Here is an 18,472-nt window from a genome sequence, read left to right as displayed (position 1 = left end):
AACTTAATAGAAACTTGATCCTTCATAATTTCTTAAACAACTCTGGAAATATGAAAACAAAAATTAAAAGAGATTTCAACCAATTAATTTTAAGGGTCCTATTCATAGAATCAAAATCAATTGCGTGTTAACCTCCATCTTTATACAGTTTTATCAGCTCTACTTTTTTTTTATAAGTAATGGGTCTTCATTTTCCAGATGTAGCTAAAGTTCATCTGATTGATTGTTTTAATAGCTCTGTTTTAAATAGCAATTGTGCCCTACCCCTCCAAATAAAAGAGAATCAAGACACCCCTACCCCTTCACATGGAAGCGCAAAATGGAGGGTTAGGGGGAAGGGGAAGGGTTAATTTTAATAAGGATTGGGCCTTAAAGTGGACTACAGATGAGTTCACCGGTTGTTTCTCATCTCTCATCTCAAGCTAAGATTTACTTTAGAACTGATCTAGCAACAGATTGTTTCAGCGCAACCTCTTTATCTCATTACATAGTTTCACACATTTTGTGACTTTTGGCTTCGCATGCCAGCTCTAGGTGATATTTCTCAATTACCTGCCAAAATGTAGCCTACCAGGGCAGTACTATGGTACAACAGCAATTTCATTTAGTAATACTATGGTATTTTGATACCGTTCTGATACAACTTTTGGCATTTTTTGAATGAGAGAGACCGTTCATGAAGACAGACTGAGTGAATCAATCAATAACTTGTGTATTTTTAAGTGTATTGTTCCCTCAACCCTACAAATTTTTATATTAAAAATATTTCATTAAAAAAGTCCCCACATTTGAGTGTACAAACAATAGGTATACAAACAAGTTCGTTCTTATATTTATTTTCGAGGTCAATATATATTTGATATGTTCGATATGGTTTCATTGTGAAGAAAATACATTTCTTTCGATAAACTTTGCATTTGACTTCTTTCCTAATTTTAAAACCGATTAATCTCCTGAAGCTATAGGCGTATAAAATGTGTGTTTGATCACCTTAAAGGCTTTTTCGACATAGCACTTTTAAACAAGTTTAGGTAAGGGACTCTTATTTTACCCCAAAGTATAAGAAGAAGGGCTCTTATTTTTGAAGATTCGCCCTAGATCGAAGAGCTTCCGGTTGGCAATCGGACAAAAGCCTGTTGCGGCTGGTTTCAGTGCTGGAGATAATCTGCTGCTGCTGAGCTGTAACGAAATCAAGATGCCTCGAGTGTACATCGGCAGGTTGAGCTATCATGTCCGCGAGAAAGACATCCAGCGGTTCTTCAGCGGTTACGGAAAGCTGTTGGAGGTGGATCTGAAGAACGGGTGAGTTCATTCATCCGCACGCGGCACGATAATAAAGCGCGCGGATACACGAGGAGGGCAACGGCGGCGATACCGCCATTAAGCCAATCCGTGATGCCAAACGTCTGGTTGGTTTTCAGCTGCAGCTTTCAGCTCTGTGTATCAGCTAAGAGTGTTTTTTTTTTGTGAGTTATATAACAATAAAGGACAATTTAAAAAGGACGCTTTCAAAACGAATGCGGGTTTGTTTGTTTGCGATGATTTATTATGCGGTGGTACTGAGCAATATTCGACGGAAGTGTTTTTTTTTTGGGCTGTTGGTTGAAGCTGGTGGTCGTTGGAAAGATGCGAGTCTGATGCCCTCGCCACGTTTACGGCTGAAGCGCCTCCATTTTCTCGGCCCTAGAAATCGAAGAAGCAGAGACTGGAGCTAAAATGGGCGGAGCACGCGCGCGTTAAAACATAACATAATGCGTTCGCCTATTAATTCACGTTAATTATATTTCGACTTTAGAACTAGAACTGACATTTTATGTCTCACCCCCTCGCGCACACACGGTTCACGTGGTATCTTGGCTTAAGAAAGCGAACACGCGGTTCTTCGATTTCTACTTATTTTAAAACAAGACGTTACCGTTTAACATCTTACGGCGTTACCAAAAAATACAGAAAGCCTTAACAGCTCTGGGTTTTGCTAACCGTACTTACTAGACCTGACCGTACTAATGCAACATGTAACATGTTAGCAATATGCTAAGAATCCCTAGCAAGAACCAGATCACCCTAGACGGGCACCATAAAACACTAGGGCTGTTAAAGTTGCTGAAACGATAAAATATTGCAAATAATAAAAGGGTTTTTTTAAGGGGGGAAAATAAACTTGGCTCTTTCCCTGAGGCCACAAGAGGGCACCTAAAAAGTATAATAATGTTCATACGCTCAGAAACAAAACAGTGCTGTGTACATAGTTTAATACAAAGGACTAAACAAAAGTTCTTTCTTCATTTTAAAACATGACATGCAGCGGGATGTGGAAAAACCCCATAAAGTCTTGATGTTTTAAAAAGTTTAACTTGCATTAATCTTACATGGGTTTTCTTGTGCAAGAAGAGTTTCATCAGTGATAGACGCCATCAGAGTGATGGGAAAGATCTTCATATATATATATATAATATCTATATATATATATATATATATATATATATATATATATATATATATATATATAATATCTATATATATCTCACATACTTCCTCAGTTCATCACATTTGATTGTGCAGTTTAAGATTACCGGTTGCATCAATTTAGAAATTTTACACACTTATGCTTTTGTTATACTGATTTTCAATTAGGCTTGAATGTGTTTCAGAAGTATTGTATGGAATGCAATGGCAAATCCATTGTAAAAACGAAATGCATTTTCTTCAAAGGTAGACCGAATGTTTAGAACAGGCGCTTGGATCAGTGATACACAGGCATGTTGTGGGAGTTGAGTGGGGGTTTTTTTTTTGTTTTTTTTAACTCTTCGTGCTCCTTGCTCTAATCAGTGCTGTGCTTTTATAGGTATGGCTTTGTTGTGTTTGAGGACACCCGTGATGCTGATGACGCAGTCTACGAGCTGAACGGAAAAGAGCTGTGTGGAGAGCGGGTCATGGTGGAGCACGCCAGGGGTCCGCGCCGAGACCGGGACAGCTATGGAGGGGGTTATTATGGTGGTGGAGGAGGAGGAGGAGGAGGAGGTGGTGGAGGTGGAGGAGGAGGCGGAGGCGGAGGACGCAGTAAGTAATGCATTACGTTAAGTGTTTGTTTGCAAATTTCTGTAAACCAGATCGTTGTAAGAGAATGTTACGAGTGTGAGCATGTAACAAAGCTTGCTACCCAGTTTTAAGTTCCTCCAGGTGTTATGTTGCTTACAAGTGACACTTTTTCTTTTTTTCTCTCTCTCTGTCCTTTTTGCTATTCAAATAATTTTAGATTTCTGTATTGACATTTACAGAATATCAAATATTAGTGCTGGCAAAATCACATTTCAACCGCTGATGAAAATCCCGTTTAAAAAATGAAGATATTTTGCCTTCAATTTTAGTAAAAAAAAAAAAAAACAGCTGCACACAGATCCTTTTGTCTTCATTATGTTCATGAAATGTTGCGATGTTCATGACTTATAAGCTAATGTTATAAATAAACATTAAGCCTTTAGCCCAGTCATATCCGAGCAAATCATTGCCAGTTCTTAAGTGTTTATTTTTCACACTTTAATTTCACCATTGAGTAATCGTTTTTTTTTTGTTTTTTTTTTTTTTTTTTTTTGTTTTTTTAAGAGGGGGTTTTATTTTATTTTTCTCCGGTATGCCATTTTTAAATTTAAACTTGTTCTAGCCCAGTGGAAAATAAGCATCAACGTCCATGTCTTAATTTTATTTCCAATTTGATTTTCACAATAACAAAGTCCTTGATGTTTCAATTTGAAAGAGTCCAGTGGGGGCTGAGGCTGAGTCCAAGTGTCGTTGTGGCTAAGATGACTACCTGACCGGTTTGGCCTTGGCCTCTTCACCTTACAATGTGTGTGTGACCTTTGCCCCTTGATGCTTTGGCTGACCTAACCGGAAGCCAAGATGACCGCAGCCTTTTGCCAATAGACCAGGGGTGATGGTGAGGAATGACACTAGTTATTGCTATGTTGTCCATATGGAAAGCCTCTAGCCAGGATGTAATAGAAATGCCTAAAATGGAGACATTGGGTTACACTAGCATTTCTGTACGGGCAAGTCGAGATGTTCAAGCGAAGGATTTGTGAGCCTAAGTAGTAAATCAATTAAATGTATCATGCTGCCTATGGAAAAATCACTTTTGCCCTAAAAGGCCAAGAATGGTCTTGTCAGCTTTATGTGTGTCTTATCAGTTTCTCTTTTATCCAAATAGTAATGCCTTTTCTGGGAGGCAGCAAACTGCTCTTGAGTCTGAACAGGTTGGCAATAAGCAACAGAGGGCAAATATGACTTGCATCTTCTCTTAGGTTCTAATGTTAAGTCAATGGCGCTTATCTTTCCCTGACTTCTCTGTCATAAGACGATCTTTTTTTTTATGTTCCCTTCCCTTTTCTTACGAAGGTGGTTACAGCAGCAGGAGTCGCACCGGAAGGGACAAGTATGGCCCTCCTGTTCGCACCGAGTACCGCCTCATCGTGGAGAATCTGTCGAGTCGCTGCAGTTGGCAAGACCTTAAGGTAATTGCTAATGAGTTTCAGCGAAAAGGGAAAAAATCTATTCCTAACTGAAGAAAGTACCTTGCCGTTAGAAGCCGCGTTGCGCGTAGGTGAAGTTTGGGTTCCCTTTGCAGGATTTCATGCGACAGGCAGGTGAGGTGACCTACGCAGATGCCCATAAGGAGCGTGCCAACGAGGGTGTGATTGAGTTCCGCTCTTACTCCGACATGCGGAGAGCCGTGGAGAAACTGGACGGAACAGACATAAATGGGAGGAAAATTCGTCTGGTTGAAGACAAGCAGCGGAGGCGTCGCTCCTACTCCGGCAGCCGTTCTCGGTGAGCGTGAACTTGTCACAAGTGCAAATTAGCCATTTCGGGTTAGCCTGGTAGTGTCGTGCCCCTGGATTGCTTTGGGTTTTGATTACTAGTAAAGACTGTGGGCTCTTGTCATCCCTGGTGTACCACAAGGTTCTATTTTGGGTCATGTTTAATTGCTGATCGCATTTTACTTTCTTGCCCCAGTTCTCGTAGCCGGCGTCGTTCTCGTAGTAGGAGTCGCCGTAGCAGCCGCTCTCGGAGCAACTCAAGATCTCGCTCAAGGTATTAAAAACGCAAAAACTGATTAAACGCAAATATGACTGTTTGGTTGCATTCCCTCTTTCACCTGCTGTTTATCTTCTGCAGGTCTCGTTCTCGCCGGCACCGCTCCCGTTCCAGGTCTCGCTCCAAGTCTCCATCAAGCAAGTCTCGTTCGCGCAATCGTAAATCTCGTTCTCGCTCCCGCACACAAAAATCTCGCAGCCGATCAACCAGTCGCAAGTCCCGCTCCCGCTCGGATGAGCGCAAGTCCCGCTCTAAGAGCACTTCCAAAGTGAAGTCGGACCGTGGGCGCTCCAAGGAGAAATCGGTCACCAGGAAATCCAGAAGTAGATCTGCTTCACCGATGGAGAATGGCGATGGGGGTCATGCCAAGTCTGCTTCTCGCTCTCCGTCACCTCAGGCTGAGAAGAGCCAGTATAAGTCTCCAGACAGGCATTCTCGTTCTCGCTCGAAGTCTGCCTCACGTTCTAAATCCCGTTCCCGTTCCAGATCTGCGTCCCAAGATTAGTATTAAGTGTGGTCGGATTTTTTTTCTTTCTTTTTTTTTTCCTCTCCTTTTGTTTTCCTCCAGCTCCTTCATCAATCCAGTTGTCCAGGATAGTTTTCTAATGCTCATGACGGGTTCAGGTCCAAGGCGTTTCATTTGTTTTATTTTACTCTTCTATAGTAAAAGTGAATCACCGCTTCGATATTTTATATTCATAACAAAAGCATGAAAATAAGTGATTTGATTTAGTGTGCTGCATGTCAGTCCTTTTTATAATCCATGGTCCTCTGTGCTGTGTGGCTAGAAGAGGCTTCTTGGCAAGGAAACGAAAAGTCACTGCGTCTTGTGGCTTGTAAAGCTATTATCTGAGAAATCTAGGCTTCCGTTTCATGTAATAGTTCATCGAAAACTGTCTGATTTTGTTTTATTAAAAACCAGTCTATTTATTTTGTTGTTGTGGGTTTTTTTATGCCGTTTTTTTTCACAAAATCTATGATTTGTAAAGGGTTATGCTACTGTAAAAGTAGTTTTGTTTGTTTTTTTTCCTCAGACTGCTGACCCAATGAGCATTTTGTTGTCCAATGGTCATGCCATAGCAAATTGCATTATTTTTAAAAACATTTTTCTGACATGGACATTTTAATTTTTAGAAATGTAAATTATTTAAAAATGAAAAGCTTTTTAGTCTAAATGAATTATATCTGAAAAACCTAGCTAATAATTCTGCACACCTCAATGTGAGGCGTTTTTAAGTTTCAGCCTTCACGGACAATTATATAATCAAATACTAAATGAATAATAGTAATTAAGATTATTGTGCTTGGAAAAATATCTGCAGAATATAATGTACGCACTATACAATCTACAGTTCTTGTGCTGTATGTAGAATTTTGACTCTACTAAAGCAGAAAAATACCGTAATATGTTTTCAGATATTTAAGAAACAAGTTAACATACTTGTTTATCTAAAAACAATGCTATTCTCTTTTGAAAACGTGTGTTCCGGCCCGGAATGCAGCCCGCCCACTTCCAGTTTACCCAATCGTGTTTCAGAACGCCGGGTTGCCAGTTGGCGGGAAACAGCGTTTTTCATTTCAGTCATGAAAGCCGGCAAACGAAAGAGGCCTGAGCGGGAAATACAACTGTCTGTATGTTCTAAAAAGCCTCGACATCAATTGCGATGCGTTTTTGAGAGATGGAAACAGCTTAAATCAGCTGTATCATCGTCAAGAAACGAATGCTGAGTTGGCCCATCTTCTCATTGACGGGTAAGTAATTACATGACGTAAGTGCAAACACAAAATAAATGAATTAGTAATTAGCTAACGTTGGTTGGTTGAAACTGCGGCTGACTAGTGACTAGTGGCAACCTGCGTGTGCGTCAGGTCTGAGTAGTAGGAGGGGCTGGGTGAAAAAAACGCCTCCAATATTTGGAATTTGGACTGCAGTACCTCGGTGTCGGTCCTACATACAGCACCTTTAAATGTCTGAATGTCTTCACCTAAATACGCGTCTCTTCGTGTTTTACTGTGTTTGTGAGAAGCATAGGTATGTGTGCACGTTATTTGGTAGCACGTTTTTAAACGTCGACAGTCACGTGGTTCGGCGTCAGAGCCTCAGCGTCGCACAGCAGCTCTGTTGATTTTGTTGTCGCTTTTTTCTCCAAGCCGCAGTTGATCAATGCCCGTAAAATCTTCAGAGAATCTGCATCGAAATATCTGCTTGTGGGAGGTTAGTGTATATGTGTGTGTGTGTGTGTGTATATATATATATATATATATATATATATATATATATATATATATATATATATATATATATATATATATATATAATGCTTATTATGGTTCTAGTAAACGGTTTAGAGGATGTTTTCCCATTAGGGTAACTACAGTTTACACCAAAAATGACATAGTTATTGCGCCTACTGTTAATATTGCATTAATATGATATATAAATTTTAAGAAGCTTTCACAATCTGTTATTCTGTGAAATTTTATAATTTACTTTTGTATAGACTGTGGCGTTTAATAACCAAATTCCCATAGTTTACTATAGTAACAATAGCAGTATATATATATATATATATATATATATATATATATATATATATATATATATATATATATTTCAGAGCACATTTTAAATAGTATTTGGTACGTAACTAAATGTGTCTTTTAAATAATATTTTTAGGCTGTGGGAGTGAATAGTGATGACTGGAGGTGAGTATAATGTTTTCTATCAGAAAAATGATTTTCGTCAGGTTCTCCCAGGAATTTCCTGTGGTTTATAAATGCTGAATTTGGATTCTTTGGTAAAGTAAGGTCTGTGATTAACATCGGTTAAACACTGTCGTAAATATCAAAACATTTCACTAGAAGAAACGCATCCCGAGATCCGCATGCAGCGTATGTAGCTGCAAGAAGCTGGTGTTTTTCTGTCTGTTTTACAGAGAGAGTGTTTATGTTTGTTGATGAAGAGGAGCTCTTCAGCGCGATGAAGGACCTCGACTGTCTCTACTGTAGGATTCCAGTCACTGCATCTAAACATCACCTCAGAAAGAAACATCTCAGATTCGCTGTATATTATAAAGACTCTGGCATTGGTAATTGACCACGAACAATTTCTACAATACGCATTTTACGCTCATGCTCGATTTTAATAGGATCTATTCCTGGCAGGGAAGTTTTCTATCCCCTGTTATTGCTCTGACGGAGGCCACGGCAGGAGCCACTGGCATTGCCCAATGTGCTCAAAAATATTGCACAGGACACAGAATTACAGAATCCATATTACCAACCATGGTTTGTGTCTGTTACTATACATTTGTCATTGAATGGAAGCGTGGTAATTGAATTAAATATCAAATCTAATTCGGATAGCTAGTTATTTTTTATTTATTTATTTTATGTTGTATAATACAAACAAATCATGTTCATTTGTGATTTTTGTCCATATCTTTTTGATCCGTTTCATATGCCTGCAGGTGTTGAGATGACAGACAAGTCCTCAGGTGAGGAGCGGCATTAAATCAATTTGAATAGCTCTCATCCATCGATCACCAGAATCGGTCGGGGACTTGAGACTTAAAGATATAGACACGCGTTTACAGTTTTCAGAGATGAAATGCAGTAGCTCTAAAAGGAGTACACACAATCTGGGGTTTCTCATGAAAGCAAAATATGTATCCAGATTTCACATTGGATTCAGTTAGTTGTGCATATCCATGCTCCAACAGAAAACAGTGATATTGCAGCTTGCAAGCTGTGCCTCATTCACTATTGATAACAGACGTATATTATATAAGAAAATAAACAAAAACTCTTATTTTGGATGCAATTAATTGCTATTATTCATTTGACGGCAATATTCAAAAACTAAACATAGGCTGACATTAAAATGCAGTGGTGTGTTTTCATAAAGGTTTTTTTTGTTCTTTGTTTTAATACATATACGGATACATTTTAAATATTATAAACGCCTCTCACTGGCTTGTATGAGCATCTGGGATCTATGACCAAGACTATTTTACTACAAAAAAAGAACCAACAATTTATATCAGATACATTTTTTCTTTTAAATATTCAAATATAAGTTACATGTTTTAGTGACAAATTGAAACAATTAAAATAAACATACATTTATCTTAACATTAGCCTATGTAAAACAACAAAATATGGGAATACGAAAACTTAATTTAAACGTAATTTAATTGTGAAATTTAACATTACCTGGACAAAACAAAAAAAAACGTTTTCTTTATATAATTTATGTGTATGTACGCATAAATACACAAGCATGCAGTATATATATTTTGAAAGTATTAATGAGAACCTGGCTGAAAAACTAAAGTGCACCTATAAACACATCAACAGGAGCCATGTTCGACCTTTTCATTCAACACAATGAAATTAAGTTAACTGAACTTAACTGCAATGCTTTAGATAACAGAAAGAAATAAAAACTGGATCAAACTTATCTTAACAAATGTATGTCATCCTTTACAGTGTAGTAATAAATATGACTCATAATTTTAACAGGAGGATACAGTATATAAAATTGCTAAATAAATAAACATTCACCAATCAGCGCTTTTCACTTTTAATACTCGAGTAGTTCATTATGAATCAAGTATTTATGTGCTTTGACCCAAGTTAAACTGTAAAGGAGTACACTGGTTACAATTTATTGTAAAGTGTGTTTGTTACAGTGTAATTATACATTTACAAGTACTGGGTGATATTAATGTGGTTAGGTTTAGGACTAGGATTTGTCTTTTTACGTGTAATTATGCATAAGTTATTGTTATTATAACAGTAAGCGCATGAATCGTGTAACAAGGACACCTTAAAATAATATTGCATGTTATTTTATGCGCTTGATTTTTGTACTGTGCAATGATCGTAGCTGAGCATTCAGTTTCAGAAACTGAGATATGTTTTCCCCTCTTCCAGTTGAGCTACGGCCTACAGCAGTCCTTTTAGAAAGCCTACGAACAGACCGCGAAGACGAGACCAAACCGGGCAACAAGGCAGCGTGCCAAAAGTGTGGGATCCTCTTTACCACGACATCGAATTTGAGACGGCATGAAAGACTGCAGCACGGCCACGACCAGCAGCCCATTTTGTGCATAGATGCCAAAAATGCAATCTACGTCACGCCCAAATACCTGCACGGGCCGAGAGTGCCCATTCACATCCGCAAATCCTTCACCTCGCAGGTTCTGCTGTGTGAGCTGGAGGAGTGCTGGGATTTCATGAAAGCGCAGGCCCAGAGCGGGAATCCCGGGAAGGAATGCCGTCACCTGGTCAGGACGAATCACGCAAGGCACTACGTTCCCCCTCCTCCTCTGTGCGTTAACTCTCTGGACGAGATGGGCCACAAGCAGCTCCTGTCCGCATCCGAGAAGCTCCAGTGCCGGGAGATGAGCTCCAGGGCGTGCATTCGGGGGGTGGATTGTGTCTACCCTATCTTTTGGGGTGAGCGCGAACTTTCGGAGAGGTGCGTCTTCTTTTCTGTGTACACCGACCTCGAGGACAAATGGTGTCAGTTCGGGAGGACCCGCGTCTCGTTCGACACCGAGTCTGGCGGCTGGAGGTGTCTGTGCAAGCGCAAAAGAAGCCGCTGCGTCCACAAGTGTTTATCCGCGTGGTGGTTGTTTCAGGAGCGTCCTGAACTCTTGCAGAATGCCCCAGATGTCCATGCGGAATCGGCCGATGCGCTCGAGGAAGCGGTCATGGATGCAGAGGACGTGGTTTAAATAACCACCTCCGCCAGACTCGACATCCGTCAGAACTTTACTTTCAATTTCTGTGTCTTCACTCAATAAAAACACTGGACCTAACCTTTATTTTAGGCTTGTAATTTGTTTGCAAACACTCATGTGCTGTCGTTTGCAGTTAACCATAGTTATGTAATCAGATTGCTTTTTTTAAAGTAACAGTGAAGATGTAATGAATTTTTTTAACATTTTAGTCTGTTCCCGTGTTGAGAGTTGTGTTGCCTTCCTTCAGCCCGAGGCTTATTCATTTCATTTGGTGTGACAAGGCCATATAACACTTTTTGTGGGGAAAACCCAGCATAGGTGACAAATACTAATGTGACGTATTACAGTCTTACAAATAAAGGTGCTAAAACTCTTCTTTGCAGTGATGCCACAGAAGAACCGTTCAGTCAAAGAACCACCTCTTTCTTAGCTTTTTTTTAATTTGAAGAACCATCTTTCACCACAAAGAAACTTTTGTGAAACAAAGCTTTTGTTTAAGGATCTTTATGGAACCGTGTGGAGAAAAAAAAAAGCACCTTTATTTAGGTGTACTTTTTAAGGTGTACTCAAAGTTTACACAACATGAGTTACGATTAGTATTCAGATTTTTTAAAATGGATATTTATCATATTTATTATGTACGAGCGGCAAAGTGTGAATTACAGAATAATAAATAAAAGAAATACTGCCTTAAAGGACGCCCATTTTTCAGAAGTCAGAACTTTATGACTTTACGCACAAGGATTTTGACTTACGATTCTATCATTAAATCATAATTAAATCATGAATTATGTGCATAAGTAGAAATATAGAGGGAAAATACATGTGGTTGTTTAAATGCATTGTTTTCTGCTTCACCTTTAGATAAATGTTCAGATATATTTAGTCCAAATATGAACTTCAATTCAGCTTAGATTTTTGTTCAACTAATGATATTTTTAAAATATAATGCAATTTCCAGATAACAGTCGCATGGTTAAAACTGCTAGAAATGACGGCTGTCGTAAAACGTGGACAGTGGAATGTATTTGTTTTCTTTATTTTTATTTAGGAATGTGTTCGTTTGCTTCAACTTCACGAATAGCTATATTAAAATAAAATCTACGTTGTATAAACGATCCTTATAGTCACTTTATGATTCGGTGTAAAAACAACACACTTTGAAACATCAAAAGGACTGTGCGCTAGCTTCTGGTGCGCGCATGCGCAGATCACACTCCTCCCGAGCAAGACCAGCACTGGTGAGAATAAATTCATTATCTGATCGCCTTCACATTACACACAATTCATGTCATGCCATTAATACGCGATCGATATGAATAGGTTTTACTTTGCATGCGTTTCTGGACACTTGTGACGACGCGCGTCCCCATCGTCTTTTTCCTTTTCGTGGAATTATTAAAACACCCTCATAATTAGCAATTAAGCTGCGGTTGCCTTGAAATGACAGCGTGTGTTTTAATATCGATCATCATAGCGGAGCGCGTTTGTCTTTTCCTTCCAAATGCATCGGAATCGGATGTTCCCCATAAAGCAGTCTTTCAGTCAAGAACGGAATGAAATATTGAACGCTTCGCCTACTTTACAGTTTGCTGCACAGGAACATGGACTTCCGCCATTTTGCACTGGTAGAGTAAAGATTATTTTGAGGAGAGGAGAGGATGCGCTGGATTCCTTTTGACATGGGATTGAAGATCCGCTCATATCACTACCATCAGTTGTGCGTTATGCATAATCACCATCATCAGCGGCACCATTGGTTTATGGGATGAGCATCATCACCATCAGCATGAGTTTATGGATTATGCATCACCATCAGTTAAAATGGTCATCACTATCAGATGACAGATTAAGCATTAACATCATTGTGCGCTACCCTGTTTCTCTTTCATTTTCTTTGTAAAGGAATGACAGAAAATATCCTCCTAAGGCGTACAGCATTTGAATTGCTATCAAACGTATCATTTTACACATCCAATTTTACACATTGCTAAATTGAAACTTTTTCAGATTGCCCTAGCAACTTTTTCTCTCGAAAGCACCTAGCAGCAAATGCAGCTCTAAGTTTTAGTAAGCGACGCATGCCTAGTAGTACTAGGAATTGTTTAATAACTTAATAATAATTTAATAGCTGTTCGGTCTGTATACACTTTGTTTGTAGCTTGCACCTGCGATTGTTAGTACGCTGTAAGAAAAATATCTTGAAAAAATTTTAATTGATAAATACGAACAAATCTGAATGAACTTTTTGCTGTGATTTGATGCAGTGACACAGTTTTGCCTCCCGATCACGTAATGACGTCATCTTGTCACGATGTCATTTAGCAACAGTTCCGCCTTCTTTTAGCGACTTCTCCTGAAAATATGTCAGCAGCGCTTCATCGACGCTCTACCTCTGAGGGAAGCTCTCGGCCGGTGCTCCATGACTTCTGTACTATCACGATGTCCTCAATGTCTCTGTTGTTAGTGGTACTGAGCAGAGTCTTGCTATGAGTGCCAAAGCAGACCTGGATGTCCTGCCCCACGATGCAGACGTCCCGTCTGAAAGCAGCGTCTCTCACGCTCCCAGCGACAGTTCTGCGCAGCGGCTCAAACCCCAGGATGCCACCGCTATCATTTTCCCAGGTGCTTACAGATCAGTAGAAATCGGTGTAGAAATGTACATTTATTGTATTGAATCTGATGTTTCCCTCCGCGTTTAGAAGCGTTAAATGTTGTGGATACAACAGTATTTACAAAACAAAAAGTTTTTTTTTTTAAGCTTCTGCTCATCCACTGCCGAAAGTGGAGCTGCCCCCAAATGCAATCAAGGCGATTAAAGGCGGTGAGCTGGAGGCCGCGTCGCTTCCTGCTCAGGTCGGAGGGACGATTGTCCATGTTCTCGGCTGGAAGGAGGGAATGGCCATCCTGCCTGGAAGCAATCTGAAGGTGAGGACGTTGTCTGTCTTCAACAGCGAGTTCTTCGAGTTCCTCTGCACCTACGTGTAGAAGTTAGGTTACGGTAACCGGGAATGAAGAGCCACATGTGACAAACTTAGTGATATTTATCTGAAATAAATATTTGACCGTGACATGTGCTGCACGATTGACAAGGAAAATTGGGAAACCAACTTAAGGAAGCTGCAAACGGAGACTGAATGCATATCAGTTTAGTCAATAGGGAGGTAATTCAAAGGATAAATCCAAATCAAATGCCTAAAACTGTGTGACTGCCATATGATACGAAAATACAATGCCAAAACAATTAAAAAAAATCTTTTAAAAACCACGTCGAATGATCAGTTGAATGGGATTTTATCTCCGCTCCAGCATACCTCTGATATCAGCCCGGCGCTGTTAACATGTTATCAATAATGCTGCTCTGCTTTCTGCAGCTGTGTGTTAGTGATACTGGTTCACTGGAAGTGATCAGTGAAGGGAAAATAGGCTCTGCTGACCTCACCGCTGAAGGAGTGCAGACGAAAGCGGCTGATGTGGAGCTCAAACAGGCTGAAAAACCAGGTAAACATTCATTAGATGCCTTCTGGATTATCACGTCGTTCTTTGTTATTATGCTGATCATCTGTAAAATGATGCACAATATCACAACATGGTATCGTTTCTATGCCGATACCTTAAATGTCCTAAAACGCTAGTGGCTGTTGCATGAAGTACGCTTCTGCGTCTGTATGTTCAGGGATGCATTATATCATAGAGCTCATACATGAAGAAACGGCGTAACAAAATTTCTCCCGTATATTTTACTTTGAATATCATAGCTGAATGCACCAAACCGCAGCTGGTTTAACTGCCATTAAAGGTCGTTGCTGTATCAAATTATTAAACATTTATAACTGTAGCGATAATTTTCAAATGAGCCCTTTAATTTTGCGTACAGAACCGGAATGAGCTGCCCTGTTGTTTCCAGGCCCTTGGGCTGTTTCGTATTACATCCGATTTTATTATTCGTATAACGTCATCACATCGAACCTCTTTTCAGTAAATTTCGATCAGTTGGAAACAGCGAATTTATTCCAGTCCAACTCAAGCTGGGAGAACAGTGAAAAGTTCAGAAACCAGCGAGAACAAATCACGTCTTAAAAAGCTATCAGCGTTTGTCTTTCCAGTAGCATTGTTTGTTTGCAGACGTCTCCGCGGCCGGAAATGTCCGGCCTGCCGTTCTTGTGGAGGCCGACAGACTTAAGAGAGCGCGCGTGGAGGACGGTCCAGCTCACAGCAAGTGCGCCGAGACCACGGCCAAACAGACTTACCTGACGGAGCTACGCGCAGAAACCGTGTCTGAAAAGTAAATGAACTGCCAGACTTACGTAATTCATGCGATGTATATATAAATCGAGGTTTTTCTGTCAGTATGGTGTTCTGTATGGATGCTTTAGTCCTGCAGGGATTGCTGAAGCGCAGGTGATCTATCACGAGCATGAAATGCTGAAGCCCATGAAGAAGAGGAAGAGGAGGGAGTACAACAGCCCATCAGAGGAAGAGTCCGATGCCGAGCCAATGTTGCAGGTCTTCTTTAAATGACTGTCATTGCTGCGGTTTACATTGTCGTGCCTTTCATATGGTGCTTTGAGTTTTTTAACGCAATCAACTTGTTTGATTAAACAGGAGAAAGCGGAGTCTTTAAAAATGGATGGCAGACAGAACAAAGCAAGTACGTCATCACACTCCCATGATGCACAGTAACTGTTTTACGAAACCATCGATAATGACCTGAAGTTTGATGTCACACGCTTGCAATCTCCATCCTCACAAACACAGGCTTTGTTGCTTTATTAGTATCTGCAGGTAGTATTCTGGTGTGTGTGTGTGTGTGTGTGTGCTGTCAAATGATTAATAATGACTAATTGTCTCGATTAATAATCTCGATTAATTTTTTGACAGCAATGGGCAACATATGTGTGTGTGTGTGTATATATATATAAATATATATATATTTATATATACAGTATCTATATATATTTATATATATATATATATATATATATATATATATATATATATGTATACACACACAGTATATTAATGCTGTCAAACGTGTAACATTAGCTAAAATAAAATAAAACAATACATTTTTTTATTTTACAAACACACAGAAATTAAAAACTAATACAAAGTATGCAGACAAACGATAAAAATGGCAAAAACACATAACTAAATAACTATAATATAACTAAAACTTGTAAAAGTCAAAATCATACTACAGTGACCACTATGAGCTTACAACTCAATTTCTGTGTTTTTTACAAACTACGGGAAGAGTGTAAGGTATTTTATGCGGCAGTGAAGCATATTTTGCTTCTTAACAGTAATTGTTTTGATAATAAATGTATTGAAATCTCTGAGTTTTGTGCATTCAGCTCTTCCTCACTCTCTCTCTGTAGGCTCAGCAGACAGTAAACTGGAGCTGTGGTCCTGGCCGCAGTATCTAGAGCAGCAGAAAGCCGTGGCCGCTCCGGACAGACTCTTCCAGGAGGTCCGACTTCCGTGTTTCTCTCTAGGAAGTGAATGATGCCACCGTTGCGGCTGTGAAGTGTTGCACACGTTAATTACAATACAGAGTAGAGATTACGCATTTAATAGCCGAGGATTTTCTGTGTTAACGTTTCCCCATGTCTAGACCCAGAGGGTTCCCCTAATAAAGAACAGCTTCAGACAGGGGATGAAGTTAGAAGGCATCGACCCCCAGCACCCCTCCATGTATTTCGTCCTGACCGTCGCTGAGGTGCCCTGATGCTTGTCATTCTGACTGTTATGAGTGTGATCTGTGTCTCAGTGCTCATTCTCTGGACATGCTCGTCTCTAGGTCTGTGGCTTCAGATTACGCCTTCATTTCGATGGCTATTCTGACTGCCATGACTTCTGGGTCAATGCCAGCTGCCCCGATATTCACCCCGCTGGGTGGTGTGAGAGCACGGGACACAAGCTGTACACCCCAAAAGGTGAATTACAAATTTGCTCAGATGAAAAATGTATATATGTATATTTTCCCCTTAATCCAACAATTGGACTGTTATGGCTTATCGCTTATGGCTTATTGCCTTATTGTAAAATCGTGTACTTAAAAAAAGCATCTATTCAATACCATAGCTGCTATAGACGTGCCAAAATACAGTTATCTTGTAAAGTCATATTTCAGGAATTGAACACTCTTCCCTTGCAGGATGCAAAGAAGAAGAGTTTTCTTGGTCCAACTACCTAAAAATCACCCGATCTCAGTCGGCCCCGAAGGAGCTGTTCTCCAGCTCGGTCAAAGTGAGTCAAACACTAAAGCTGTGCTGCCGCTTCTCACTAAAAGAAAGTGAACACAGAGCTGCTTTTCTGACTGTGCAGCTTGAGGCCGACTGTGGGTTCGAGGTGGGGATGAAGCTGGAGGCCGTGGACCGCATGAACCCGTCGCTCATCTGCGTTGCCACGGTAACGGACAAAGTGGGCAACCGCTTCCTGGTTCACTTTGATAACTGGGACGACACGTATGACTATTGGTGAGTTACAGATGCTGTCAACTTTTAAAAGAACATTTGTTATACTTTTAAAGCAGGGCTTGCTTGCTTGCTTGCTTGCTTGTTTGTTTTCAATATAAGCATTTTTATTTATTTAAGAGCTGATAAAAAAATGAATTAGCGTTACCCCCAGCACTGAGCGTGTGCATAGTGGAGTGTGAAGTGAATGTGTGTATTACTGAAGATGGAGTGGCGATGTGTTCCTGCAGGTGTGACGCTCACAGCCCGTACATTCATCCCATTGGCTGGTGTCAGGAGAGAGGCCTCCCGCTCACCCCCCCTCAGGGTAACGCACGCGTCTTGTGTAGCTGTATGTATGAATACTGTCTGTCTGGGTGGCCTGCTGTTATAACAGACTGGCCCGACGTGATCTTGTCCCCCAGACTATCCAGACCCTGACAGGTTCTCGTGGGAGAGGTATCTGGAGGAGACGGGCTCGACAGCGGTCGCTCTCGAAGCGTTCAGGGTGGTGCGTCCCATCTCTCAGTCCTAATCAAACACACTCAGAGCTCTATTAAAACCACTTCCTTGGTCAAAATAAGAGACGCGCCTCTTGTTGTGTTTGCGCAGCGACCCTCACACAGCTTCCAGGTGCAGATGAAGCTGGAGGCGGTGGATAAGAGGTGTCCGGGGCTGATCCGCGTGGCTACGGTGCAGGAGATCGACACCTACAGAATCAAGGTGAGAAAACCCTCTGCTGCTTCTGAAGACGAGCCCCAGCTTACATCTACGACCAGTCATGAGGGTAGTTTCTGGAAATTTGGATTCGTACATCATATGGAAGCTGAATAATAAGCTGGGATAATTTTGTAATCTGGCTCGTCTCGTTATTTTACAAGAAAACAAGACAAAACGAAATGATGTCTTACATCTCCTAGATTCATTTTGATGGCTGGAGTCACTTGTATGATGAGTGGATGGATTCAGACCACCCGGACATCCACCCTGCAGGCTGGTGTGAGAGCACAGGACACCCCATCAAACCTCCACCCTGCCAGCCCGCCGCCCAGAAGCCCGGTGAGAGACCTCCAGACCTCATTCCTCTGCCCCTCGGCCGCTCATGTCCCAAACACTGTGTCAGCTCACGATCCTCTGTGTCCCTTAGGGCCCCGCGAGACCCTGGCAGCCCG

General features: G+C 40.7%; 3 protein-coding genes across 10 annotated transcripts in view; all 3 read left to right on the top strand.

Annotated features, from left to right (window-relative positions):
- Nucleotides 1-1,111: 1,111 nt before the first annotated feature.
- On the top strand, nt 1,112-6,021 carry srsf6a (serine and arginine rich splicing factor 6a). Its single transcript, XM_043224652.1, has 6 exons — nt 1,112-1,302; nt 2,846-3,060; nt 4,393-4,508; nt 4,622-4,824; nt 5,011-5,088; nt 5,173-6,021. Exons 1-6 carry the CDS (start codon nt 1,196-1,198, stop codon nt 5,594-5,596), a joined length of 1,143 nt encoding a protein of 380 aa, XP_043080587.1. The 5' UTR covers nt 1,112-1,195; the 3' UTR covers nt 5,597-6,021.
- Nucleotides 6,022-6,574: 553 nt separating this feature from the next.
- si:ch211-10d23.5 lies at nt 6,575-11,217 on the top strand. Of its 4 annotated transcripts, none has more exons than XM_043224654.1 (7): nt 6,575-6,843; nt 7,243-7,306; nt 7,770-7,798; nt 8,029-8,181; nt 8,258-8,380; nt 8,563-8,589; nt 10,031-11,217. In XM_043224654.1, exons 3-7 carry the CDS (start codon nt 7,789-7,791, stop codon nt 10,834-10,836), a joined length of 1,119 nt encoding a protein of 372 aa, XP_043080589.1. In that variant the 5' UTR covers nt 6,575-6,843; nt 7,243-7,306; nt 7,770-7,788; the 3' UTR covers nt 10,837-11,217. The 4 variants fall into 4 exon arrangements, with proteins under 4 accessions (XP_043080589.1, XP_043080590.1, XP_043080591.1 ...); XM_043224653.1 differs by lacking the exon at nt 6,575-6,843 and adding an exon at nt 6,932-7,123; XM_043224655.1 differs by lacking the exons at nt 6,575-6,843; nt 8,258-8,380 and adding an exon at nt 6,926-7,123.
- A 787-nt stretch (nt 11,218-12,004) lies between these two features.
- Nucleotides 12,005-18,472, top strand: part of l3mbtl1 (L3MBTL histone methyl-lysine binding protein 1) — an 11,398-nt gene continuing 4,930 nt past the window's right edge. For 2 of the 5 annotated variants that reach the window (XR_006247825.1, XM_043224648.1), the window contains exons 1-16: nt 12,090-13,467; nt 13,604-13,770; nt 14,217-14,343; nt 14,968-15,127; nt 15,219-15,348; nt 15,448-15,493; nt 16,224-16,315; nt 16,460-16,564; nt 16,646-16,781; nt 17,003-17,094; nt 17,173-17,324; nt 17,552-17,628; nt 17,726-17,811; nt 17,913-18,023; nt 18,221-18,359; nt 18,448-18,472. The exon at nt 18,448-18,472 is cut by the window's right edge and continues 78 nt beyond it. Coding sequence is in view for 4 of the 5 variants with exons in the window: in XM_043224648.1 (XP_043080583.1) it covers nt 13,332-13,467; nt 13,604-13,770; nt 14,217-14,343; nt 14,968-15,127; nt 15,219-15,348; nt 15,448-15,493; nt 16,224-16,315; nt 16,460-16,564; nt 16,646-16,781; nt 17,003-17,094; nt 17,173-17,324; nt 17,552-17,628; nt 17,726-17,811; nt 17,913-18,023; nt 18,221-18,359; nt 18,448-18,472 (1,781 nt within the window). In the remaining variant the exon portion in view is untranslated. The other 3 variants (XM_043224649.1, XM_043224650.1, XM_043224651.1) reach the window with 3 other exon arrangements.

The sequence above is a fragment of the Puntigrus tetrazona genome, chromosome 23, assembly GCF_018831695.1.
Source record: "Puntigrus tetrazona isolate hp1 chromosome 23, ASM1883169v1, whole genome shotgun sequence".
In the NCBI taxonomy this organism is placed as follows: Eukaryota; Metazoa; Chordata; class Actinopteri; order Cypriniformes; family Cyprinidae; genus Puntigrus; species Puntigrus tetrazona.
The sequence above is the reverse complement of the archived record's forward strand: the minus strand, read 5'-3'. Positions and strand labels throughout refer to the sequence as shown.

Coding starts and splice junctions, on each gene's coding strand:
- srsf6a (XM_043224652.1), top strand. CDS start 1,196: ATGCCTCGAGTGTACATCGGCAGGTTGAGCTATCATGTCCGCGAGAAA. Junction 1,303..2,845: donor GAGGTGGATCTGAAGAACGG/GTGAGTTCATTC, acceptor GTGCTTTTATAG/GTATGGCTTTGTTGTGTTTG. Junction 3,061..4,392: donor AGGCGGAGGCGGAGGACGCA/GTAAGTAATGCA, acceptor TTTCTTACGAAG/GTGGTTACAGCAGCAGGAGT.
- si:ch211-10d23.5 (XM_043224654.1), top strand. Junction 8,381..8,562: donor AATCCATATTACCAACCATG/GTTTGTGTCTGT, acceptor ATATGCCTGCAG/GTGTTGAGATGACAGACAAG. Junction 8,590..10,030: donor GATGACAGACAAGTCCTCAG/GTGAGGAGCGGC, acceptor CCCCTCTTCCAG/TTGAGCTACGGCCTACAGCA.